A 27,217-nucleotide genomic window follows, 5' to 3' on the forward strand; every position below is an offset into this window, starting at 1 on the left:
AAGGGACTTTATAAGGATTGGATCAAATATAACTAACCCATACCTGACTAGAGAACAATGAATTTGGCACTGTGAGAGGATATTTCTCGGCAGTCAATAATGATGTACTTGTCAATCCCATGTCAACCACTTGTCCTTCAATTGAACCAGCCTATAGAATGACAAAAGAATAACAAAAAGAAGTTCCAATATCATTTAGACAAAATAAGTGTTCAAGAAAAAACTAATGAACCAATTTAAACGTTTAGAGGCAATAGGTGAATCACAAGAAGAATTATGATCCAGGCAATTTTCATTTTACAAAAAGAGGCCAGAAACAATTAAAGAAGGAAAAAGTTTATACAAGGTTGCAATCTTAAACTGTAGAAAAAAGGCATACCTCAAAGTCTATCAAAAAAAGTTGTCTTCATGGTGAAAACTCAATAATTGATCATCTCAACCTCGAGATATACGGATGTGAAAAAATAAATAAATAAAGATTTTAAAGCACCAAAAATGGCACATCTTGTAATACATTATCTAGACCGTCCATTCTCAAGATATTCATGTGTTTATATATTTGCTCGATTAGTTCCATTTTTTGAGTTTTAAATTTCATAATTAGATGTGAATTAGTTTTTTAGGTCATCATTGAAATTTCTGACACCAAAATTACATTTTTCGATGAGCTTTGGAGGTGTGCCTTAATTCTATTGTTTGAGGTTGAAACCTTATACAAACCACACCCATTAAAGAATAAGTTTCACAAAGGGAAATCATTATTTAGGTGTTTATATGCAAAAAATTGGATAAGTAAGAAATTCAAGCTCTTCAATAGAGACAACCACAACCACCTTCAATACATAGGAAGCTGTTTTTCTTTTTGTCAGAGCCATTCAACAAAGTTCCAGAACCCCACTGCAATAACATGCCGCATCCATTTTGTTTTCGTGTAACTTTTCGTTTGATCAATTTCAGGATCTTCAATGCTCCTAAAAAATTTGATTCACATACAGACCTCACCTGGAATGAAAATATTCATGACATACAATACAAGCTGGAATTTTCTGGAACAAACTCCACTAAACCTATGAGGAGGTCACTGAAGAGTGTGAATGATATAGACGCTAGTAGGACTGATATAAACATGTATAATTTACCAGATCCAAGACCCTCCTGTTCCTTAAGCTTGCTCACATCATCCCGACTCAACAAGGACGTTCTATATATTCTTTCATACAGACTATGGGCAAATTTTCCCTAAGATGAATAATATGAGGGACAAGTACATACATAACAAGCATTATGTTTGTTTTACTTAATTCATTCTGTAATTTGTTAGTTTCATATTAGAACACACCCCAGCACACATGTTTCTCTCCTAAAGTACCCATTGTAAGCTAATATATCAGGCCACATACTCAGGATTTCATGATAATAAATACTACAAGTAGGTGTCAACTGTGGCATCATTAAGCATGTAAAATGCATGCAAGTGATTTGCATACACAACATCATATAAACAAATCAACTAAGAAAACTTACACGAGACTCAAGACATTTTTAAACATGTGAAACAGAAGCTATGTGAAGATGTAATATGTGTTGTGTGTGTATGATTATCTACAATTCACGACCATTGAAAATACAAAGGTTAACATTAGAAAGGGTTGTAAAGGGTGGATTTCCTAACTATGTGGGTTCCTTTTTAGAAAAGCTCTCTTACATTTTCGTAAACACCAGACCCTCACCTTGTCCCAGTCCTTTTCAGTGTCCTCAGCTTCTACCATTACACCCCTTGCTATGTCACACCATTAGGCTCCAGTTCCCAAACCCCTATTTCTGCAGCTACCTCACCGTTCATTCCTATCAATCCCAGGAAATCCATTGTTGGTTGCAAGTAAAACTAATGAGACTAGCTTCCAATGAAGTCCTCATAAAGAAATTTACACCTTCCTGATGTTTTGCTTTGACATTTAACTTTCCAAAAAATATAGGATCAATCAAACATCTACCTAATTGTAACAATCCTAACCTTTCAAAAAAAAAAAAAATAAATGAATAAATATTTCTTTATAGTGTGATGGTCCATATAAGTATTATGGTCCTTAGGGACCATCACCACTTTTGTTGACTTTTTCCCTTCATTACCACGTCTTTTAGTTGACGTGGTGCTTAAATGTTTCACGTTTAATAATATCGTCACACCTCATGTATGAGGTGGAGCTTAATAAATAATATAATAGTGTGTCTTAAGAATTTAAATAGGAGAGGTGAGGACTCCCACCCTAGAGAACTTTTGTATAAGTTCTCCCAACACACTGAGATCTTTCTCTCTCTAGTCGAAACGCAGTAAGCTCCTCTCTCTAGCCAAATTTTTATCGGAAGCTCCCTCTCAAGTATTTTAAGTAAGTGACTTCATGATCTTGAAAAATAATCCGTTCTTTTTAAAAATAAAATGAAATAATTACTTCTGCTTATTATCATGAATTTTAGGCACGATAAATTTTATGCAAAAGCGACCTCATTATTTTGAAAAATAATCTTTTAATGAAAGTGTGATATTTTATCTATGTTAGAAATTTTAAATGTTGTAAATTCTTAGAAATAAATTTATTTTCTTGTTTATTGTTAGAGAATGTTAGATACAGTAAAATTATTAAAAATAAATGCGATATTTCTGCTTTTAGTAAAATTGTGAGATTTCTTTCTACTGTTTTTGAATATTAAACATTGTAAAATTCATGTGCAAATGACCGTTATTATTTGAAAACTGATATTTTTGCATGTGATTATAGCATTGTCTGTGAAATGTTTATTTGCAAATTGACATCCCATAAAATGTGATAATTCCGCATTCTTGAATTTCTATAAGATTTTTTCTATACATATTAGATTGGCAATTATGCTAAAATGTCTTTACGAACTGCTACCTTTCTGAATTTGAGCCCAAAATATTTGACTGGGTATTTTTGAAATGTTATTGAAAGTAACTATTATTAATGGTTTCAGTGAAATTCATATTAATAATTTCAGTGATATGTTGAGTACATGATATTGATGCTTTCGAATGTTTAAAGAGATTTAGAAATACTTTAAGTATGCAAGTGGACTCATCCTGTTCACCGGTGAGGTATAAGTGGACCTATCCGGTACGCCGGTAGAGATTAAGTAGACTCATCCGATACGCCGATGAGGTATAAGTGGACCTGCAAGGATTAAGTGGACCTATCTAGGATGCCGATAGGGATTAAGTGGACCCATCAGGACGCTGATGGGGTATATAAGTGACCTACTTGGGACGCCAGAAAGGTAATTTGTGAAATCCTTTGAATTATGCACAGCCGTTAAAATGTTATATGCATTTCAATTATTCGGATTACACTTAATTATGCATTTTTGAAAGTGAATCTGTTAATAGATCTCCTTTTTGAAAATATTGATATCTTTCAATCATGATTATTTTTAGGACTATGATGATCATTTACTGAGTAGCCAAACTCATCAAACTATGGTAAACATTTTTCAGGATAACTGCGGTTTCCTTTTGAGTGCTCGTCAGGATCAACTTTGGAAGATATTGTAGTTGTGCTTAAACTTTCTTTTGTTACTCTGTAAGAATTCGCCATTGTAAATTTGTCCTAAAAAGAGATGTATATATATTTTGACTGTCACATCTCAGGAATATCAGTATTGTAAATTCTTCGGGCTTGACAATTATGGTATCAGAGCAATAAGTTTAAGATTCTTAAGAAATTTAAAAAGAATGTACTTAAAATCACATTTATTGCGTGTACAGACCGGGACGAAGTCAAGATCCAGAATAGCTGAAGCTAATATGGAAGGAATTCACAAAGCCTTGGAAAATATGGTTGCTCTAATGCAACATCAGATAGAAAACAACAATTCACCCAGGCAGTCAGTTACGAGAAATTGTGGGAGTAATATCGAACAATTTAAAAAATTGAACCCACCTTCTTTTAAGGGTGCTGTAAACCCACTGGAAGCCAAGGGATGGATTATGCAATTGGAGAAGATATTCGAGGTAATGGAATGTCCTGATGATAAGAAGGTGGCCTTGGTAGTTTTTATGTTAGAAGGTGAAGCACAACATTGGTGGCGAATGACAAAAAGACTATTGGTCAAAAAAAAAAAACCTTGACTTGGGAAGTATTTCTAAAGGCATTTAATGAAAAGTATTTCCTAGATTTTATTCGAGACAAAAAAGAAATGGAATTTTGGGAATTAATCCAAGGAAACCGGACAGTAGCACAGTACGAGGCCAAATTTACTGAATTGGCCAGGTTTGCACCACATATGATTAACAATAAGGCAAGAAAGGTGAAAAAATTTGAAAGGGGTCTCAGACCAGCTATTAGAAGCAGAATATCAATCTTAAAATTGAGAACTTATGCTGAAATAGTGGATCGAGCCCAAATTGGCGAAAAAAATTTTGAAGATTACCAAAAGATAAAAAATCAAAAAAGTCAGGTTAGACCCACACCATCTAATCGACAACAGTTTGAAAGGGCAAACAAGAAGCCAAGGCCCTTGCCACTTCAAAGCCCAATAGAACCATATAAAAAATGTGGGAAACAGCATAAATTGAGCCCTTGTTATTGGAATACTGGAGCCTATTTTAAATGTGGAAAATTGGGGCACCGGATTAAAGAATGTCCTAGCTTACAGATGCAACAGCTTCCAAAGAAAGGAGAGATAGCTCAAAAGCCTCAGATGAAGGGAAGAGTATTTGCGATCACCCAGCAAGACGCTCAGGCCTCAAAATCAGTGATCCGAGGTATTCTTATTATCTTCCAAAACGTAGCTCATGTTTTGATTGATCCTGGATCTACTCATTCATTTGTGTCACCACACTTTGCATGCCACTTAAAGGTAGAACCAAAACAATTAGAATACATTCTAGAACCACACCGATGGGAAATTCAAGCGACACCAATATAGTGTACAAATCCTGTGTAATAAAGATAGAAGAAAAGGAACTGTTGGTTGATTTAATACTCCTAAAAATTCAAGATTTTGATGTAAACTTAGGCATGGATTGGCTTTCTGCATACCATATAAGTATTGATTGTTACAAGAAAATGGTTACCTTTAGTATTCCGAATCAACCAGTATTTTACTTCAATGGTATCAAAAAAGACTCCCCATCATATTTAATCTCCTGTATTCGAGCTAATCGCCTCCTTCGAAAAGGGTGTCAAGACTTTTTTGCCTATATCAAAGACGATAGGAAGGAGGAGATAAATTTGGATACCACTCCGGTTATCCGAGAATTTCCCGACGTTTTCCCTGAAGAATTGCTAGGATTACCGCCTGACAGGGAAATTGAATTCTTTATTGAATTATTGCCAGGGGTAGCCCCAATTTTTAAGGCACCTTACAGAATGGCACCTGCAGAACTTAAGGAACTTAAACAACAATTGGAAAAATTATTAGGTAAAGGTTTTATCTGGCCCAGTATGTCACCTTGGGATGCTCCGGTATTGTTTGTTAAAAAGAAAGATGGGACCATGAGATTGTGTATCGATTATAGATAGTTGAACTAAGTGACAGTGAAAAATAAGTATCCATTACCTAGAATTAATGATTTATTTGATCAATTACAAGGATCACAAGTGTTTTAAAAAATTGATCTTAGATCTGGATACCATCAACTTAAGATTAAAAGTGAAGATGTTCCCAAGATAGCTTTCAGAACAAGGTATGGCCATTATGAATTTTTAGTCATGCCTTTTGGATTAACCAATGCACCGGCTGCGTTTATTGATTAGATGAATCGGATCTTTAAGCCCTTTTTGGATAAATTTATTGTGGTATTCATCGATGATATTTTAATTTATTCCAAGAATCAGAAGGAACATGAGCAGCATGTAAGAATGGTATTGTAAATATTAAGAGAAAAGAAATTGTATGCCAAACTTAGTAAATGTGAATTTTGGCTTCAACAAGTGACATTTTTAGGGCATGTCATATCAAAGGAAGGTCTATCAGTTGATCCTTCAAAGGTTGAAGCCGTTGTTAATTGGAAACAACCAAGTAATTTGACTGAAGTTCTAAGATTTTTAGGATTGGTAGGATATTACAGAAAATTTGTAGAAGGATTTTCTCGAATCGCAACCCCATTGACTCGATTAACACAGAAAAATGTCAAATTTGAGTGGACAAGTGATTGTGAGGAGAGTTTTCAAGAACTAAAAGTTCGATTAACTTCAACACCTATTTTAACTATTCCTGAGGGGAGTGGGAGATTTGTGATTTATAGTGATGCTTCACATAAAGGCTTGGGCTGTGTATTAATGCAATATGGGAAACTAGTGGCATATGCATCTAGACAGTTGAAAGAATATGAAAAAAAATATCCAATTCATGACTTGGAGCTGGCTACAATAGTATTCGCTTTGAAAATGTGGAGGCATTATCTATATGGTGAACAATTCGAAATATACACAGATCATAAGAGTTCGAAATATACACAGATCATAAGAGCTTGAAATACCTCTTCTCTCAGAAGGATTTAAATATGCGATAAATAAGATGGATGGATTTCTTAAAAGATTATGATTGTACAATTCATTATCATTCAGGAAAAGCTAACGTTGCGGCCGACGCTCTAACTAGAAAATCTACGGGAGTCTTAGCTCATCTAATGATCCAAGAAATGAGATTGTTAGAGGAAATAGTGGATTGGCATCCTACTCCGTCCATTAATGGTGTGGTAAGTATGATTGCCAACATTAAGGCAAAACCCCAATTAATCCAACAGATTCGATCGGCACAAAAAAAAGACCCTTAGCATATAACAATTGTAGAAGAAGTGAAGCTGGGAAAGAGAGAAGAATTCTCTATATGTAGTGAGGATTTGTTAAGATTCAAAGGTCGGATTTGTGTCCCAAATGAAGAGAGTGTGAAGAAAGCTATCTTGGAAGAAGCACATCACTTTCGTTATACGATACATCCCGAAAGTATTAAAATGTATCCGGACTTGAAGAAAACCTTTTGGTGGAATAATATGAAAAAAGAGGTAGCACTATTTGTGTCTAAGTGCCTGACATGACAGCAAGTAAAAGCTGAGCATCAATGGCCCGCTGGGTTGTTGCAGTCTTTTCCCGTGCTAGAGTGGAAGTGAGAGCACATCTCTATGGATTTTGTCTCTGACTTGCCTAAAACAAATTCAAGACATGATAGCATTTGGGTCATTGTGGACCGGCTGACCAAAACTGCCCATTTTCTGCCGATTCGCACGACATACACTTTGGATCGACTGGCCCAATTGTACATTAAGGAAATAGTACGGTTGTATGAAGTTCCGGTCAGATTATATCGGACAGGGATACTCAGTTTACTTCTAAATTTTGGGCTAGGCTACAGTCAGCCATGGGGACGAGACTCACCTTTAGCACTACCTTTCACCCCCAAACTGATGGACAATCTGAGAGGACCATCCAAACCTTGGAAGATATGCTGAGGGCCTGTGTCATTGACTTTACAAGAAGCTGAGATGACCATTTACCCCTGATTGAGTTTGCTTATAATAATAGCTTCCAAGTCAGTATTCATATGGCACCATATGAAGCCTTGTATGGAAAGAAATGCAGGTCACCCATCTGTTGGGACGAGGTTCGTGAAAGAAAGCTTTTGGGGCCAGAAATTGTCCAGGTAACCACAGATAAGAAGCATTCATTCGAGAAAGGCTCATGACAGCTCAGAGTCGGCAATAGAGTTATGCTGATAACCGACGGAGAGATCTTGAATTTGAAGAAGATAATCGAGTTTTCCTAAAGATCTCACCAATAAAAAGCATTATGAGATTTGACAAGAAAGGAAAGCAGAGCCCATGTTACATCGGACCATTTGAAATCCTGAAGAGAATCGGAGGTGTCGCTTATAGACTTGCCTTACCACTCGAATTGGCAAACGACCATAATGTCTTCCATGTATCATCACTATGAAATATCAGCTCGACCCATCCCATATCTTGAAATATGAACCTTTACCGATCAGGAAGAACCCATCTTTCATTGAGCAACCGATTTTGATACTGGATAGAAGGGTATAAGTGTTACGCAACAAGGAGATTCCTTTGGTTCGTATATTATAGCAGTACCATTCAAGAGAGGAGTCGACTTGGGAATAAGAAAACTATATTAGAAAAAAATATCCCTATCTTTTTCAGTAATTAGGTACACAAATTTAGAGGACTAAATTTCTTTAAGGGGGAAAGAATGTAACTTTCAAAAATAAATAAATAAATAATTCTTTATAGCGTGATGGTCGATATAAGTATTATGGTCCTTAGGGACCATCACCACTTTTGTTGACTTTTTCCCTTCATTACCACGTCCTTTAGTTGACGTGGTGCTTAAATGTTTCACGTTTAATAATATCGTCACACCTCATGTATGAGGTGGAGCTTAATAAATAATATACTAGTGTCTTAAGAATTTAAATAAGAGAGGTGAGGACTCCCACCCTAAAGAACTTTTGTATAAGCTCTCCCAACACACAGATCTTTTTCTCTCTAATCGAAAAGCAGTGAGCTCCTCTCTCTAGCCGAATTTTTATTGGAAGCTCCCTCTCAAGTATTTTAGGTAAGTGACTTTATGATCTTGAAAAATAATCCGTTCTTTTTAAAAATAAAATGAAATAATTACTTCTGCTTATTATCATAAATTTTAGGCACGATAAATTTTATGCGCAAGCGACCTCATTATTTTGAAAAATAATCTTTTAATAAAAGTGTGATATTTTATCTATGTTAGAAATTTTAAATGCTGTAAATTCTTAGAAATAAATTTATTTACTTGTTTATTGTTAGAGAATTGTAGATACTGTAAAATTATTAGAAATAAATGCGATATTTCTGCTCTTAGTAAAATTGTGAGATTTCTTTCTACTGTTTTTGAATATTTAGACATTGTAAAATTCATGTGCAAATGACTGCCTTATTATTTGAAAACTGATATTTTTGCATTTGATTATAGCATTGTCTGTGAAATGTTTATTTGTAAATTGATATCCCATAAATTGTGATAATTCCGTATTCTTGAGTTTCTATAAGAGTTTTTCTATACATATTAGATTAGCAATTATGCTAAAATGTCTTTACAAATTGTTACCTTTCTGAATTTGAGCCCAAAATATTTGACTGGGTATTTTTGAAATGTTATTGAAAGTAACTGTTATTAATGGTTTCAGTGAAATTCATATTAATAATTTCAGTGATATGTTGAGTACATGATATTGCTGCTTTCGAATGTTTAAAGAGATTTAGAAATACTTTAAGTATGCAAGTGGATTCATCAGGTTCACCGGTGAGGTATAAGTGGACCTATCCGATACGTCGGTAGAGATTAAGTGGACTCATCCGGCATGTTGATGAGGTATAAATGGACCTATAGGGATTAAATGGACCTATCTAGGATGCCGATAGGGATTAAGTGGACCCATCAGGACGCTGATGGCGTATATAAGTGACCTGCTTGGGACGCCAGTAAGGTAATTTGTGAAATCCTTTGAATTATGCACTGCCGTTAAAATGTTATATGCATTTCAATTATTCGGATTATACTTAATTATGTATTTTTTAAAGTGAAACTGTTAATGCATTTCTGTTAATAGATCTCCTTTTTGAAAATATTGATATCTTTCAATCATGATTATTTTTAAGATTATGATGATCATTTACTGAGTAACCAAACTCATCAAACTATGGTAAACATTTTTTCAAGATAACTGCGGTTTCATTTTGAGTGCTCGTCAGGATCAACTTTGGAAGATATTGTAGTTCTGCTTAAACTTTCTTTTGTTACTTTGTAAAAATTCGCCATTGTAAATTTGTTCTAAAAAGAGATGTATATATATTTTGACTGTCACATCTCAGGAATATCAATATTGTAAATTCTTGGGGAGTGACACTAATCCAACTGAGGCATACCTAATCAATAAAAATATGACCATAATTCATAGGAACAAAGATAGTGTCCAAAAATGTTACTTTTATAGTGTCACCAATCGTAAAGGGCTTCGAAAATTGCAAAGACAAACCACTGAGAACATTCCCAAGAATGTCTCGAGCAGCAAAAGCAGTCGCCACTCCTGTTTAAAGATGAAAATCCAAGCAAAGAGAAAATTAACTTCAAACATTTTGTAGAGAAGAAAAAAATAAGTTGCATAAGCAAGCTAATTCCATTTTGCATGTAGGAGACATAACTTGAATAAAACTACAGCAATTCATCATCAACATCATCCAAGCCTTATCCCAATTATTTGGGGTTGGCTAATCAAACTACGGCAATTATAGAAAAAGAAGAAGAGAAAATACAAATAGCTTAAATCAAATTTAAAGATCAAATAACCATGTGAGAAATTCACAAGATAATATTGGTCCAGCAATTTCAGTTTATATTTACAAAGAAAAAAAAATACTTAACAGAGGATTATTTGTAGTAAACAAAATATTTGCCATGCAAAACACTCTAAAATCAAGCTGGAATGGCACTAGAGTATAATGCTTTCCATTGATCCATTCACAATGCTAGGAATTTCTTATACAATTATTAACAATGTTATAGGCTAACAAATGTGAGAAATATGGAAAAGTGAATAATGAATGTCTAACAATTCATGCATCTTTCCCTTTTAGCAACCATATGTTTTGTGAATTGTGACAGCAAGTCCATTGATATGTTACCCATCTTTGGAAAGCTATGTTACAGTGATGTGTGTCAGATGCACATGTCTCAACAAGCTAGACATGCCACTAGATGCAGCTCAAGTGTCTACAGTGTGTATTGCACGGATTGTATGAAGACGTGTTTCTTGACGTTAACACAATGACACTGTCCAAATACTAGATACACGTGCAATTAACTGGAAATATATCCAATTGGACATCTAAATATTTGATGCATGTGTGTGCACTGTTGGACAAGCGTTCTGCAATTCGGAACATGCATGTTTTATTTTTATGTTAGTTTTATTATTAAAAAAGACAGAAGATACTTTTATACTATATATATAGAGAGAGAGAGAGAGATAAGTTGTATGGACTTGTACGGACATGTCATATCCGATATACCACTTTGTGGGCATCATTTCAGACAGCATATCCATGTATGATGTCGACATTAGCACTTTACCTAGTGTAGCTGATCTGCGATGAATTAGTGTTATCGAGACAAAAAGACTTTTTTACCCTTAAACTGTATTACCTGTTTTTGTTCATTTTCACATACACCTATAGAGAGAAACACAAGAGAAGGGCAGGAACTGAGGAAGGACATACATCATTAAAATACTCTCTCTCTCTCTCTCTCTCTCTCTATATATATATATATATATATATATATATATATAGAAAGAGAGAGAGAGAGAGAGTCAGCTAGACTGCTTAGATAACTATTTCAGCCCAATGGCCTAGATTGAATCTGGGCCGATGTGATGGTCACGACTCCGTTTCGTATTTTAATTTCAAATTTTTTCTACAAATCCAATCACTTGAAATTTTGGACGTATATTCTTTAAAAATTAGAGAATCTAATACAAATATCAAAAAACAATTTGCAAAAAATAAGTTGACCAAAGTACCCTCAAACCTTTGTAGGGGTATTTTGATCAATTTATATTTTTTGGATTATTTTTTTAATATTTTTATTAGGTGTGCCTTGATGAGAAGAATGGATGCTTAAAATTTCAAGTGATTTGGATTTGTGAAAAAATTAAAATTAAAATACGAAATGAAGTAGTGACCATTAGATCGGCCCAGATTCAATCTGGGCCATTGGCTGAGACAGTTATCTAAGCAGCCTGGCTGACTCTATTGTTTTCATATATATATATATATATATATATATATATATATATATATATCCATTTAAGTACTTTATTTAAAGGCTTATAATCACAAGTCTTGGAACTCCTTTCTTTTTCTACTGCTTTTTCTACATAGAATGCAGAGCAGCTCCATGGAGATGCAGTTTTCCTTATTAACCCTTTATTTAATAATTCATCTATTTCTTTTTTGCATATCTCTAAAAGTCTTGCATTCATTTGAATAGGTCTAGCTTTTGTAGGTATTTTACTTTCTTCAAATCTCTCTTCATATGGTAGGCTTATCATATGTTTCTTTCTTTCCCAGAAAGCATTAGGTAATTCATTACAAACTTCTGTTTCAATCTTATTCCGGATTTCTTCAATTTTTCTTTTAGTTTCTTGAAGAGATAATTGCTCATCTATTTGTTTATATTTTACTTCTGTTTTTAAATAGCACAAAAAATTTTCTTTATTTTTCATATTTTGTTTTACATTATTGATTTCCTTTATTTTAGATTTATCTATAAATTCAAATTTTATCTTATGACCATCTATACTTGATTCAATTCTTGTACTATCTATTGTTAAAGGGTAAAGTATACTAAGAAATGGTGCTCCAAGTATTATTGATTGGCTTAGCCCTTTAACCATGATGAATGGTGGTTCAAAACAATTTCCATTATTACAAACGGCTGTATTTGATAATTTATAATTAATAATTAGTCTGCTTTCATCAACAATATTAAGTATTTGTGTTGTTTTATCAAAATATTTAGTAGGGACTAATCCCTCATTAATACAATTTAGATCGGCCCCTGAATCTATCAAGGCTAAAGATTGGAAACTATACTCATTTTTTACTATGATTTTTATTAATGTAAACCATTTTTGAGTAATTACTCTATTTATTATGTTTAAGCAATTATTATTTTCTACTGTTTCTTTATTAGACTCACAAGTTTCAGGTATATCAGTGGTTATTAATTTATGAGATTTTATCAATGGATCAAAGTCTAGTTCCTCATCTTCTGATAGATTTTCTGAGAATTCAGTATTTAATTCTAAAATTCTAATTCTATTTCGTAAATGTTGAATGTCTGTTTTAACTTCATTAATTTCTTGTTTTAATTCTGGAATGGTAGGTTCTCTATGAATATCTTCTCTTCTATTAATTCTTCTAATTATTTCTGAGAAACTATATTCCTCTGGTGGTTTTATTAAAGAAGCAGGCTTATCTTTTGCTATCTTTATATACTGAGTTATTATTTCTCTCTTTTTATCTGAATCAGTTATTTGATCTACTAAATCTAAGATTAGATTTTCTTCATTAGTAAGAGTATTGCAATAACAACCCTTCATTTTATCTTATGATTCTTTATCTGTTTTAGAACTTTCTAGAATTACATCTTCATCTGTAATTATTCCAACTAATGATTCATTACTACTATTTGTAGAAATGCTGGAAGAGCTCTCATCAGAACTATTATACAATTAGATAATATCATATATTTGATTTCTTATATTCTCATCTAATATTAGAGTATCTATTTTCTTTTTTACTTTACAATTACTTTTATAGAGTCCTATTTTTCCACACTTGTAGCAAACAGGTAATTTCTTTTTTCCCTTTTTGTATTTATTTTTAGCAGAGAATTTTTTAATAAATTTTTCTTTTTTATCACTTTTTATTTTTGGGTTTTTATATTTTTTGTTTCTATTATCTATTCTTCTTTTCTTATGTGCTTTATTTGGAGAGATATTAATACTATATCCGAACTGTGCACAAAAATCTCCTAATTCCTTTTTTCCTGTCATTTTTTGTTTATCTAATTGCTTTCTCAATTTCAGGTCTGTACACAGGGCAAGTCCTTCAACACATATTTCAGCAGAGAGTTCTCCTAATGTATATGAAGAATATGGTATTATTCCCCCATTTTTATTTTTGAGTCTGTTTTGGACTTTTTCTGCAAAGAGATAAGGTAGGCAGCAATAAATTTTTCTTTCTAGTGATCAGCACTGCTGTCTTCTCTGGTTAATAATCTAGAGAAAAATACATCTTTATACCACTTAGAATGTGATAATGTAGGGCATCTTAGATTAGAAAGTAAATATTCTGATCTAGCTTCTAATAAAGATGTACTTTCTACGAAATGGAGGTTTATGGTATATATAGGAGTATTAACAGCGTCACTTTCGCTGTAAGGTATGTCTTGGTTTTGGTCATTTTTTACAACCCATTGCCTAGTAGCATTAAGTATCTGGTTTTTAGTGATTTCATTCATATGAAAATCCCACCAACCTCTAAGCCATCCAGTGAAACCACATACTATGGCTTTTGCAACTTCTTGAGCAAGATTTCCTGCAATTTTGCAGGCAGATAAGTACATTGTCATATGTTTCATAGTGTCCAGTATTTGATGGTCTGACATTCCATCTATATTCCAATTTACTATAGTTCTGCCAGAATATGACACTGTATGTGATATTAAATCTTCTTCAAATTGAATATCTACAGGAGTAGGCCGAGTATGGTACATTTTTTTTTGAGCAGTAGGGATCCATCGTCTTCCATGATCAATTCTATTGATATTAAGAGTTTTATTATGAGTTTCTTCTTTGAAAGCATTTTCTAAATTTTCTATAGTATTATGGATTATTGGTTCTTCTTGGAGAGTCATTGCCTCCGATTCTTTAAGAATAATCCCTTTCCCTTTACTATCTTTTATTTGCATTTGGGATAATTTTGTTACGAGCTGGTTTACAAGTTTTGCATTATCCTCTTTTTCTCTTACGTTAAATCTATTTTTATTGATTTCAGGAGGTGGCTTAAATAAAACTGCTTTCTTCTTTTCCTCTATTTTTTCTTGAGATTGTCTTATAATATTTTCTATTCTAGTTGTTTGCTTTCCTATTGTTTTGAAACAAAGATTAGTATAATTATTTTATTCCATAATATGCGGTAACAATTCTATTTTATGAACATGCTCTCCAGGGTTCATCTTATAAGGTACGGCCTTGGTTTCTGTAACAGTCATAGATTCTGATGAACTTTTATCAGCGCTCTTCATTTGAAGAGATTTCTCTGGAGGATGTATACTAGAAATATTTTCCCTTTCACAAGTATGAAATACCTGATATTGTGATTTTAGAGTATTTATTCCAAAATCTGGGATTGGAACTTCTATTTCTTTGAGGGTTTTGATTAACCAATCAAAGAAGCAAATATTATGCTTATTATTTTTTATAAATTTATTATCTTTTTTATGAATCACATTAAGCAGCTCTTGTGAAAATTCTTTCAAATACCAATTTCTTATTTCTTTATTTTGTTCAGATAGGTAATCATTTTTTAAGAATTCATAATCTACCTTTTCTGAAGCCTGCAGTGTTAATACTTGGAAATCTAAATCGAAGTTATTATTATTTATAGACTCAGTCTCTATGCATTTATATTCTGGTATATGTATATTATTCTGAGTTCTTATTACTCCCTGTATCGTTGGTTCTTCTCTTAATGAAGAAGTAGAGTATCTTGCTGGTATAGCAACTTTTTTAATTGGACTTAAAGCCATGTCATCTTTGGCTTTCCTATTATTATTACTGAACTGTAATTCTACATTTCCATCAGCATGTTCTATAATTGATTAGGACATTTGTTTATAGGGGTTTTATGTTTCTGGTTTTCATTATGGTTTTGACAATACAATCTGAGACCATTCTATTGTTTTTGGTACTATTGTATTTGATTTTTCTACATTTGTTTCGAAAAATATCGTTTTACCTTTAGTATCTACCTGTAAAATATTAGGACTTAATGTATTCATTACTTTATAGCAAATTCTATATATTAAAGCTATATTTTGGGATCCTGGGTTCATATCAAACCCTTGAGTTTTTAAATTACGAGTTAATACTTTAAGTATATTAGGATCACTTAGTGATACAGAATAGGTAGGGAAACAGTTAAAGTAAACTGGGCCACTACATAGGCTTGATTCTACTATTCCTAATAATGAGTCTGCAAACTGATTATGCCTACTATCTCTTAAGCATAAAAGTATAGAGTTATTTAATCCTAGTCTTGTAAGTGGTTTTACTGCTATTTGTATTAATCCTATATGTAGATATTTATATTCTTTCTTTAGATGAAATTGAATTATTTTATTGGATAATAATTGGAAATTTTCTTGATCACTTTGAACAGATAGACTTTGTTCTACTGTTTTTATAGATATCCTGTTTTTAATTCAAAGGTGCCTTTTTTATAAATATCAAATATTGGGACTTTTGGTATGTTCCAATTTTGAATCTGGTTTTCTATGTTTTCAATCATGATTTCTTCTTTGTTCTTTATTCTCAAAGTGCTATTAGTTGGTATCAGAGCCAGATTCAAGTAGATTCTTTATTTAAAAATTGTTATTAAGAAGTTATAATACCTTAAGCGTTAGGAATCTGATAAAAGTCCACCATTAGAAAAGTTAGTCCGAGCGTTGAGACCGTTGTCGCCCAGTCAGTTGTCCGCTTAGGCCAAGAAGAGCCGTCAAGGACGTAGAAGACGTAAGAGGTTGGTCTAAAGGTACTCATCCGTAACTTTCAATGGAGAATTATATATATATATATATATATATATATATATGGCCTTAAATTGTTCAAACCAAGGGATATGACCCTCCTCATCAGTTGAGTGGTTTCACTCCTTTCCCTCTTCAACATACAGTAGTCGAGTACGAAGGTCAATCTAGATCCGAAATAGGCTTTGACTATGGATCTCGATCTTTTGGTCTATGCAGGGTTTGCCCTCCGAACATCTTTCTCAAGTCTCAGTTCTGGTTCGAACAATTTCAGCCTTTGAATTAGCTACTGCTACTATAGATGTAGAGTAGAATGAACCTTCGTTGTACTCACCCGGCAACGATGGTAGGGAAGGGCATTTCTTTGCCGCGATCCCCACGTTCAGCTGTTAATCCGTACCTCTCGACCGTGATAGAGTGATATTATATTCAATTCCTCGATGACCGAGCAACAAGCAAAGCCATTGCATTAACGTGCATCCGTTTTCTTGCAAGTAGCAACATCTAGCCTAGCGCGAAAGCCGATGTACGAACGCGCATCAATTTTCTTGCAAGAAGCAACAACTAGCCTAGCACGACCGTTGTATTAACACTTTGCTTTCTGGCTACCTATGTGTTTATTATGGTTTGGAGCCAGCCGTCGACAGCATAGCTATAGCATGCTCGAGCCCACTACAATATCTAGGGCAAGGGCGCAATGCCTCGGCAAGTGTCCCACGTCGAGTCCAGAGGTGATTGGAGAGTAGCCCAGTTCGATCTCATCAATCTCTTCGTCCCTCTATCAATATACCTGAATCAGCAGGTATGATATTGATATATAATAACCCTTCTCAACTAATGGGTTTTTTGTTATTAAACCAGGTTGAATACTTCATCAAAGGGGCAGAATGCCAGAAACTGTAGCCATAGCAGCTATGGAAATAGCTGCATGAAAAATGCCTATACGAACTCAAGTCATTATTGCAAAATAGGGATTTGGAACCCATGATATATTTGTGATGAAAAAACTCTTCCGTCTTAACCCAATTTATGATCCTAAAATCCAATTTGTGTAAAAACTTCTGGATGGTTATCCTCCGCCGTAACTGAATTCTTTCTGGTTAAAGAATCTCTTTCTAGTTTCTATTGAACAATTAGGAGATTCTTTGGAGAAATCCGGGTTCTGATTATGACGGCAACATGCTTTAGTCATCATGGATGGTAAGGTGGCTGAAGTATACAAGCAGGAGTGTGAGGCAATTGGAGTGGAGTTATATCAATAGGATGATTGTTTCGCTTCTGCATATCTCTGAGAGTTGTTTCATGGATCTGAAAGAGAGTACTAGGCTTCTCCCAATAACTAAAAAGTGTATCATGCCTGAATCTAACCGGATCGAAAAAAAGAGGGATTCAAAGTGCAACCTTGTAGTACTGGCTGCTACTTCCTTTGAGGGCATACCATATGTTTATAGTCATGACTGTTGTCATGGAAAAAGAGTTTGTTTTGTGTCAAAGAAGCATGCTTAACACAGGCTCTAATTAGAGCTGCGTCTAAATTCTAAATACGGGCGGGTCCGTACTCTCTCTTCTGTAGATACGCTATCCCCTCCAGCTATGGTATGGGGGAAGGTTCAATGCAATTGGCCAGTAGGACCAAGCCTTGAAGAACGAAGAAGAAGATTTAGCAAACAGTTTGAGCACCCCAGCCTAGGTTCCTTGTCGATATCCACGGCCCATCCATTGAAGATCCTCTCTTTCCATAGCATAAATGTATTCCATATCCCCTCGTAGGAGAGCTTGTCCTAGCATCTCGGCCACCCTATTTATTTGTTTGTGATTTCTTTCGCGCGTTCAACCAGCCTAATGACTACTTTTTTACTTAGCATTCATTTTTTTACCTTGATGAAATGCTGCTGCCCGAGGAAAGACAAACAGGAAGACTGAGCCCATGCTCGTCCATTGGTGTGCCAGTCAGTGAGCTCACTGTCTCTCACTTCTCCCTCGGCAGGTGAGGGTCGAGCAAAGCAAGACACTCTATCGTACTGGAGGGTCGAAGAAGAGGAAGACCTCTTTCTTAGGCAGCTATTATTACACACACGTATGTATAGAGCTCGTTGGGCTCAGGCTCGCTAATGCTACCTCTGATGCGTTTCTATTATATAAATAGGACGGGTAACCACCAGCCACCTCTTGTTTATATAACTCACGCACGGGGGGGGGGGGGGGGGGGGGGGGGGGGGGGGGGGGGGGGGGGGGGCTACCTTCTTCGATTTCCAGCTACCTTCCATAGCTACCCTCCATCCCAAGCGTAAGAGATAGGACAACAAACGTGAGCCACCATGGAGGAACGAAATAGCTTTCCAACGTTTCCAACAGCATTACAAAAGGGTGTTACCACTTCTAGTTGCAAAATAGAAAGACCAACGATTCTTTCAAGCATACACCTGTGAAGCAACAGTATTGATATCGATGAATGAAAGTAGTTTAGTGCCGGGAAGTTCAAGTGGAAGAATGAAATGGCCTGCCCGGTTGCTTCCCCCACGTTGACTGCGATTCGGATAATTTTTCATTGACTGACGCCACTGGGCAAGCAGAATAAGACCGTTCGTTTCATCCAGCCAAGCAAGAAGATACATACGGACGAAGGCATAGTGCGGGATGGAAGAAATGGAACAAAAGGAGAAGAAATGGCAGTAAGATCATTCATTTTGTCTTCTGTGTCTGGGCAGGAAAAGGGGAGGCGAGCAGGCAGCCACCACGTGATACAACAGCTATATATCTAGAAAAATGATACACTTGCTAAAGTGATACAGCTGACCTGCTGTATTGTCGAGAAGAAAGAAGTCGTGACCTCCTCCAGTGTCGAGAAGAAAGAACTCGCAAGGAGAAAATACAAAGCCCTAAGAGGACAGTTTAGACGCTGGTTCACTTCGGGAGGGCGAAGTCCACACACCATAAGTGGGTAGGGTCCCTAATAACCGGCTCTCTCCTTGTTTCTGCTTCCCTCTCAAACTCCCTCCCTCCAGAAAGTAGGATATATGGCATAGGTAATGCGAGAGGAACGAATAGGGATAGCCTTAGACACGCATGTCACGATTTTGACTGCCCAATAACCAATTTGGTCCTGAGGTAAGGAATATAAACTTGATCATTTTAGATACTTTTTCAGACCCATTAAAAACAAAATTATCTTACAGGTTGTTTTTCCTTTGAAGAAGAATGCTTCCTTTCAATACGATGTAGGGAAGCTCTTCGCTCACTCCCTTGACTCTCGGAATCGGCAACATGGAAGAAGTTGCTAAGGTTCCTTGATGAAAAAACGCTAAACCATAGAGAATACCTAAGGACACGAGACAACTCTCTCTAAGGAACTCCGCAAAATAGCCCCGTATTATATCTCCCTCTTATATGGTAAGAACTGTCACTACTAGTACTAGTTCTACTTCTTATACTATAAATCCCATTGTCACTCCGCACTAGGATCTCCAATAGCTAGAGACAAGAAATTCATATGAGAAGACATAAGTAAACGGGCTTCTACTTGAGGTTCCAAAGATCCCTGAAACTGCTCAGCCGAGGATGAACCAACTCATAGTTTCATGAGAAATCCATTCCTTCAGGTAATTGAATGCCGCTTTACCTTCACTCCAGAGCCTTCGTTCACTAGGGAAGAATGCGACCTAGTGGCTAAAACTCATACCTCTGTGGTTCTCCCTGTGCCATTAAAGGAAAGGAAGCTTTGCTCTCGACGCTTAGTCAGCTAAGCAAACCAAGCTCCCTGGCCTGGCACGTAAGCTTCAGGCGTGCTTGAGTAACCAGAAATGGTTGGTGACAAAGACTAGGTAGCTTGCACTGCGATGACAATATCGTCACCAAGAATCGCATAGGCCTTGAATCTAGCACCGGGCATCACCTTTGAAGCAGCCAACCAACCGCACCATTAAATGGTGAGTTAACGTGAAAAGAGGCCGAGAGCTAAGGAAACCTAATGGCTGTCCACTCTTTCAGGAAACAATCTGAATACAATCCTTCTTAAGTAAGGGCCCGATGTAAAACACATTTAGAATAAGTCCTATCGAAACCAATACACATGTATGTTGTATGTACATACTTATTAAGGCATGTACATATGTATATATTTAAAGATGCAACCCGAAAAATAAGTCATATAACAAACAATCATTTAATCTACAAAGAGTTAAAGAGTACCATAGCAGATCATGTCTTGTGAAAGCTCATATTGTCATAAGAAGTGAAACTTTACCTCCAATTCCTCCAACAGTCAAAATAGATTGCACAGCCACTCCACAAGCCTCAGCTGAAGCCATCAATCCAAGGACTAGCAGACCCATAGAAGACAATCTGTCTAAAGCCAATATCCTTTCTCGATCAAGCCCAGTTATAACATGGGAAGAAAGCATACGAGCAAAGACATTTGTCTTCCATCTGTATAGAAACCATATGACTGAAAGAACAAAAGCACCTCTCCAAGCTTGTATGATAAAATGGGAAGAAAGAGTAGTTGGTGCAATCATTACACCCCTGCATAAGACAAAACAAATCTCAACTAAAATAGAAACAGAAAATAAAACAGAAACTTCTAATATGACAAGCAAGAGAGAACGATCAAAGACCTACATTCCACCGGTATGCACTCTAAAAGAACCAATATTTAGCATAGTAGAAATTCCTGACATTACCTATTATCTCCTATCAGTACTCTAACACTAAAGAACTAATTCTGACTACTAAATCAATATGTAATTACTTCCCTTACAACAGGTGTTATACTCTCCAGTTCTCGATTGCAGATCTTTAACAGACAAATAGTCCTTGGTGTTCTCATAAGCAGTTTTGCCTGGTATCATATAACAAATACAAAGCATGTACCATCTGTATACCAGTTATTGAATTAATCTACAATCGCATAACAATCATAACCATTATACTATAGTGGTAATCTGGCAAAAAAGGAGGCACACTCCAAGTGGGGAATATAGAAAGTAAGTTGAGTACTAAACACTCACAATTGTGAGAATGCCATAAAGGTAACTAGATATCGTACAGGATCTTCCAGAGCACCCCAGAAACTTTGCTCATAAGAAACTTCGTCACGAGACAATCGCCCTGAGAGTAATGCGGCAGGACCTTGCTTTGAGTATTTGTGAAGTCTCCTAAGTATTCTAGGCATGACCATCCAAGCCATTGCAGTTGCAACGGTTGTCCCAACCACTGGAATAATTGTATTTCTTAGAACAGGAGAGGAATCAATATATTGTTGAATGATGGGAAGGACTTCATCATATGTTTCCTTTGTATTTCTTCCCATGTCCACAGCTGCATTCATAGCAGACTTATAAGCATTCTTGGCCATGTCAACCCAGTCACTTCCAATGCCATTGTCATCAATGTTGGGTTCTCCTGAACTAGAGGCAGATGGCACGTCTGATTTTTTATGGTTATCTCGCTTACCACCAACAAATGATGAGTACGAGTGATACATGGAATAATCACCTAGACCAATTTGAATATTGTCCATCCTAGAGCATAAAACACCTTTCACTGGTGCATGGTTCAGTAGACAAATTGGGGATAAGAGTACTCCTCTTTTGTAATATCCACTATCTGCATAAGATGGAGAAAACAAAGTTCTGTTCCCTGTGTCCCCTATAAACCTTTGAGGAAGCCAGTCATTCACAGAGTGGTCACTAAGAACGTGTACACCCAATAATCTAGGAAACAACTGCGAAGTGCTCAAACTGTCCATGATAGAGTTGCAAGACTGGAATTTATGGCGTTTACAAGAACACTTCATGCCATCATACAGAGATCTGAGGAAAGCACCATTTCTAGCCATCAACCAACCTGCTGTTGAATATTTTGGATTCTGCAAATTCAAAACCAAATATGTGTGCATAAGTTACAAACCACAGAGTGTAAACTAGGTCGTTATTTCAATAATCAATTGCACTAAGAAGGTGTGGGAGATAAGTAGCACATACTGTGATATGAGTTGATTCATAGACTAAATGATCTCAGAAAACCTGTCACCTGATTTCAATTGAACAAGGAAAAATAAGATTACAATTGAAGGGTCAAGACCGCCGACATATAAATAAGGCAACAATATGAAGAGCTTATGCCATATTTGTTTTCCATAAATATGACTTGATTTAATCCAGGAATGTGAACAGTTTTGAAAACAGAATCTATAAGACACTTGAATTTTAAGAGCTTCACGACATTACAGATATTCCAAAATCAGCAGAGCAAAAAACTGAACTAGAAATACCAATTGAGAGATTGTCAACACCCTAAACCCTGAATCAAATGAGTTCCAATTCTAAATGAATGCAAGTCCAAGCAAATAAAAACAAAATTTACTCAACGAAAAACAACATGAAAATCCCTATCGGAAAATCAAACAAATATAGAAAAATAACGCAAATCAGAAGAAGAAAGGACAGTCCAATATCTTCTATTCGCATCTTTAAAATTTGAAGCCAAATTAAAAATGAGATGGTGCCAAGCCAAGTTAACAAGGCAAAGTCGTAATTTCAATAAACTCCTCATGACATATGGGATTAAAATATAGCTCTTGGTGCTAGCAACTTCTCTCACTTAATCTATAGTAGATGCATATGTTATAATTACCATACAATGTATTCGATGATATATTTTATGTTATATTGCTAGAATGCACTATTATACACTCTATTACTATTATTGTGCAATATAATATAAATGTATTAAGGGGATGATGCAGAATGAAAAGGGGCACTGAGAAGGGCTCAGATTAACTTTAACACCCCTATCTAGTACGAAAATAGAAATCCCAGATCTTATTTATTTGAGAAGTCAGCCCACTCAATTAAAGTAAAGCAGCCCAAATTGGAAAAGTCCAAAGACTTTAAAGTAAGTCGCCTAACTTTTTCAAATTCATATAGTGTTGCTGATGTGAACCTTGTTTTCAAGTTGTCTGCACTGTCCCTTTTTCGTGTTGAGCGAGCTTATCAAGTCGGGGTGCCTTTTCAAATATTGCCAAATAAGCAACTCAAAATGAATGAAAATTTTACCATAAAACTAATTAGGACAAGGCAAACTAGATGCAATCTTTCAGCTTATGTGAAGCACAATGACATTAGCGATAAAAGAAACCCAAATTATACCATTGAACATAGAGTCTTCTGATAAGTTATTAACCACATCATTGAATCATTTGTTGTGGGATTACTGAGGTGAACAAAATTTCTATTACTTCAAGGGAATCCAGGCCCAAATAGTACCACTTGTGACATGTAATTTCCATGTGTGACCATCAAGTCATCTACTTGACATTGAGTTACTTATATTGGCTTCCGATCAACAACATTGTCAAGATTCTCCTAAGAAAGATGTTAAACATTGATTCAATATGGACCTACAGAGTTGGCTTCAACATCATTAATAAGAACAGGTTTCAGGTTTATAAGTCTAAGATTAATGACTTAACTCTATTTCCAAATTCAACGACCAGTTAAAGAACAAAAATAAATTATAACGCAAATGACTGACTTAAGTTGATTACAATGTAGTGTTACTCAAAGGGATTTCTTACCATATAGGAGATATTGATGACATTTGTTAAAACAGGACGATATATTGGTACAATTAAATGACTGTGATGGTTCAGCATAACCTTAAACCGGTATAGTGTCAAATGTACTAAATGACACAAGATGCAACAATGATATAACAGATTACATGCATAGAACTAAAACTGATCATCAAAATAATTTTGCTTGATACATAACAGTAAAGGAATGAAGCAATCAACAAAAACTAATGCTCTTTAAATAATTGAAAATGAGATTTAATGTGAGTTAATGTACTGACCAAAAAAGAAATCATTTTGGTAAGTGGGCACATAAATGAAAATCAAGTCAAATGGAGATAGTGATAAATCTAAACAAAAAGTACTAGCCAAGGATCAGAAGTATGATAATTCTATTGCACACCTAAACAATTTGCAGAACAATACTGCACAACATTAATTGAACAGTGTCTAAATGATACAAAAAATTAGCACCATGACTGAAGTTTTGGAAGTGGAAGTTCATTTTGATTCCAAAAGCAGTGTACGCTCTGAAAAGGGAAGAAGCTAAGGTATACAAGTTGAAAGGCATTATATGACCTAAAACAAGATAAATATTGACTGTACTATCCATTAATGAGACAGAATACACAAGGCAGCATAGGACATTTCCAAGAATAATGCTGAATTAGTTGTGGAATAAGCAATTAAACCAATAGGACCTTACTATGAGAATGAGTTGGTGATATCTCATTGCCATAGGACAATGCTAGAAATAGTTGAAGTAAACATATCAAAGTACTTTTGTCCTCTATCCATCAATAGGTTGAAGGAATCAAGCCATAAATTTGTAAATCAAATAAATAAATTGCCATAAATTTGTGAGTCATATGAACATATTACAAATGTATTCACCAAGGGGAACGAATCGCATGCTACATGCATCATACAATCAGTATGTTACAAGCAGTCCCCACTTGTCACTTGTCAACTAGGCAGGGTTGAGATGAACTAATCTTTCATTGAGAGACGTGGATAGACTTGAGCAAAGTACAGTTCACCTGAACCATCTAAAATTGAGTCCTGGTGATGGTACATGTCGCATAGTGTTTCTATGTTAAATGTAGTATGCTAGACAATCCTTTCAAAAAAATGTTTTATTGATACATATGAAAGGCAGTAAGGTGCAACATTTACAGAATATGGTTCTGTTCTCTCAAACTGCATTTAATTGATTAATGTGGTTGCATTTAAAAAATGTAGTGAAGATCAATACATTAATCCACATTTCAATGCTTAGAGGAATTCAGGTATGAATTATTTTCTTTTTGAATGCACAACTTCATTAAACTGAATATAAGTTATGCCAATCATATGTTAAAAAGCAAAAGATTAAGTGGAGGCATTCCACGTATATATTTTCTGAGAGAGAAGAAGTGTATTGCAAGATAATTCTCACATGCTTTTGTGATGTATCACCAATCAAAAAAAAGGAAAAAGAAAAATATGACATCTGGTGATTTTGATCAAGGTATAGAAGTTTTTGATTCCTACTTACCAAAATACAAACAAATTTGTTGTATAATTGGTTATGCTGCAATCAATCAAATTTATCCAACCAATAATCAACCAATCTAGGGCTGGTGAAAGCAACAAATTGAGTGTAAATACATTTTCCTCTTCCCCGAGAAACAAGGAGATGGAATCGAAGTTTAAGCACAGTCGCAGTCAATCGAGGATGGGAAAAAGCAGGAAAATTTGAGCAAGGGGTCCATCACTCGTACGAATATATGTACTGTGTTATACATTTAAATATGAATTTGGACATTAAATGGTCCCACGGGACGATACTGTTCATTAACTTTCCTGTGATAGTTCAGGACCGTGAATTTTGCGCGTCTACCCTTTGACAGTATGTAAGACAATATGAGTGCGTGGCAATTCACACTATGAAAAAGGCGTGGAGAGAGAATGTGGGAACTGGGATACATGGTCGTTCAAAATTGGACGGGCCAGACCGGAATTATAGAGGAATGGTAGGATGGTAATGGACCCGGACCTGATGGGTGGACTCGGTCCGGATCCTCATATGGGTCAAAAAATTGGACCATGTAGGTTGGGTCTGGTCCAAATCTTGGATTCGAACACTATTTTGGTCTGGATCGCCATATAAACTTGAATATGTCCCAACCCGAATGGTGTTAATAATTAAATAATATTTAAACAAGTATGCCTATATATTTTTAGCTATGATATTTAAATAAAGGTGCGGTTTGTATAGAGTCGAGACTCTAAACAATCAAATTAGAGCCCACATTCAAATAGTATCAAGAAAAATAGTTTCAATACTAGAAAGTTTTATGACCACCTTAAATTATATTTTCATCTTTAGTTATAAAATTTAAAGTTTCAAAAATATTGTAGATCAAACAGATCTATGAGAATTTGAAAATCTTGAAAATTGACGGTCCAAAAATGCATTATAAGGTGCACTATTTCCAACACTTGAAATCCATTTTTTTCTCATGTCCACACATCTTGATGTCGAGATGATCAATTGGATGATATTTGGACATCAAAACAACAGCTTCTAGTGAAAGTTTTGAGGTAGGCTCTAATTGGATTGTTTAGAGCCTAGGCTCTATATTAACTTTTCCCTTTAAATAATGCATGTATATATTTAATAAATTTATGAAGTAGATTTAAATATATAGATATTAACCAATCGGGTTCGAGTCAGTGTCCCTCATCATATTTTTGAGTCCGGTCTAGTTTGGGTCCCATAATAGTTTTATGGGTCTTGGTCTTGGACCCGGACCCGACTTGTTGCCACCCCTAAGAAAAGGAAATAGTATGTACAGCTTATCAATGTGTTTCTTACAATACGGGACACGTTTTTGTGAAAATTAGACAGAGACCACCCCCATCACACGAACAATTTTTTTCAAAATTGCCACCTATCCTACTTTTCCAACACCAAACATATGAGAAATCCGCAAGTTTTTTTATATTTCTCTTAGTCAGGGCATGTCCGACATTTGAAACATCAAATAATTATTGTTTGGTATTTCGAATGTAGTTGTTTCGTGTTTCTAATATCCAACAGCTTGACTTACTCAACGTCCACTTGATAATAGGAAAGTCAAACAACCTTGAGTAAGAAAAATGATCATTAACTCATCCTAATCTTAGATCCCCAGGATGCGTGCTTACTTTATTTAAGTTAGCGTGGTGTAAGGATTGTGTTGGAGTAATTGATGAAACACACCATCACATGTTCAAT

At 35.2% G+C, this 27,217-nt stretch overlaps 1 protein-coding gene across 5 annotated transcripts in view; it reads right to left on the bottom strand.

Moving 5' to 3' along the window:
• Positions 1-25,698, bottom strand: part of LOC18424388 (mechanosensitive ion channel protein 1, mitochondrial) — a 39,075-nt gene extending 13,377 nt beyond the window's left edge. Inside the window, exons 1-7 of one of the 5 annotated variants that reach the window (XR_016040116.1) lie at positions 25,493-25,698; positions 22,364-22,412; positions 21,389-22,248; positions 20,626-20,903; positions 9,995-10,095; positions 834-1,002; positions 44-151 (exon numbers count right to left, since the gene is read on the bottom strand). Coding sequence is in view for 2 of the 5 variants with exons in the window: in XM_006828975.4 (XP_006829038.2) it covers positions 44-151; positions 9,995-10,095; positions 20,626-20,903; positions 21,389-22,218 (1,317 nt within the window). In the remaining 3 variants the exon portion in view is untranslated. Of the gene's footprint in view, positions 1-43; positions 152-830; positions 1,003-1,730; positions 1,846-9,994; positions 10,096-20,625; positions 20,904-21,388; positions 22,249-22,363; positions 22,413-25,492 lie in introns of those variants that run through there. The other 4 variants (XR_016040115.1, XR_016040117.1, XM_006828975.4 and 1 more) reach the window with 4 other exon arrangements.
• Positions 25,699-27,217: the final 1,519 nt, after the last annotated feature.

The sequence above is a fragment of the Amborella trichopoda genome, chromosome 9 (genome assembly GCF_054954075.1).
Source record: "Amborella trichopoda isolate Santa Cruz 75 chromosome 9, AtrichopodaSantaCruz75HAP2 v2.0, whole genome shotgun sequence".
In the NCBI taxonomy this organism is placed as follows: domain Eukaryota; kingdom Viridiplantae; phylum Streptophyta; class Magnoliopsida; order Amborellales; family Amborellaceae; genus Amborella; species Amborella trichopoda.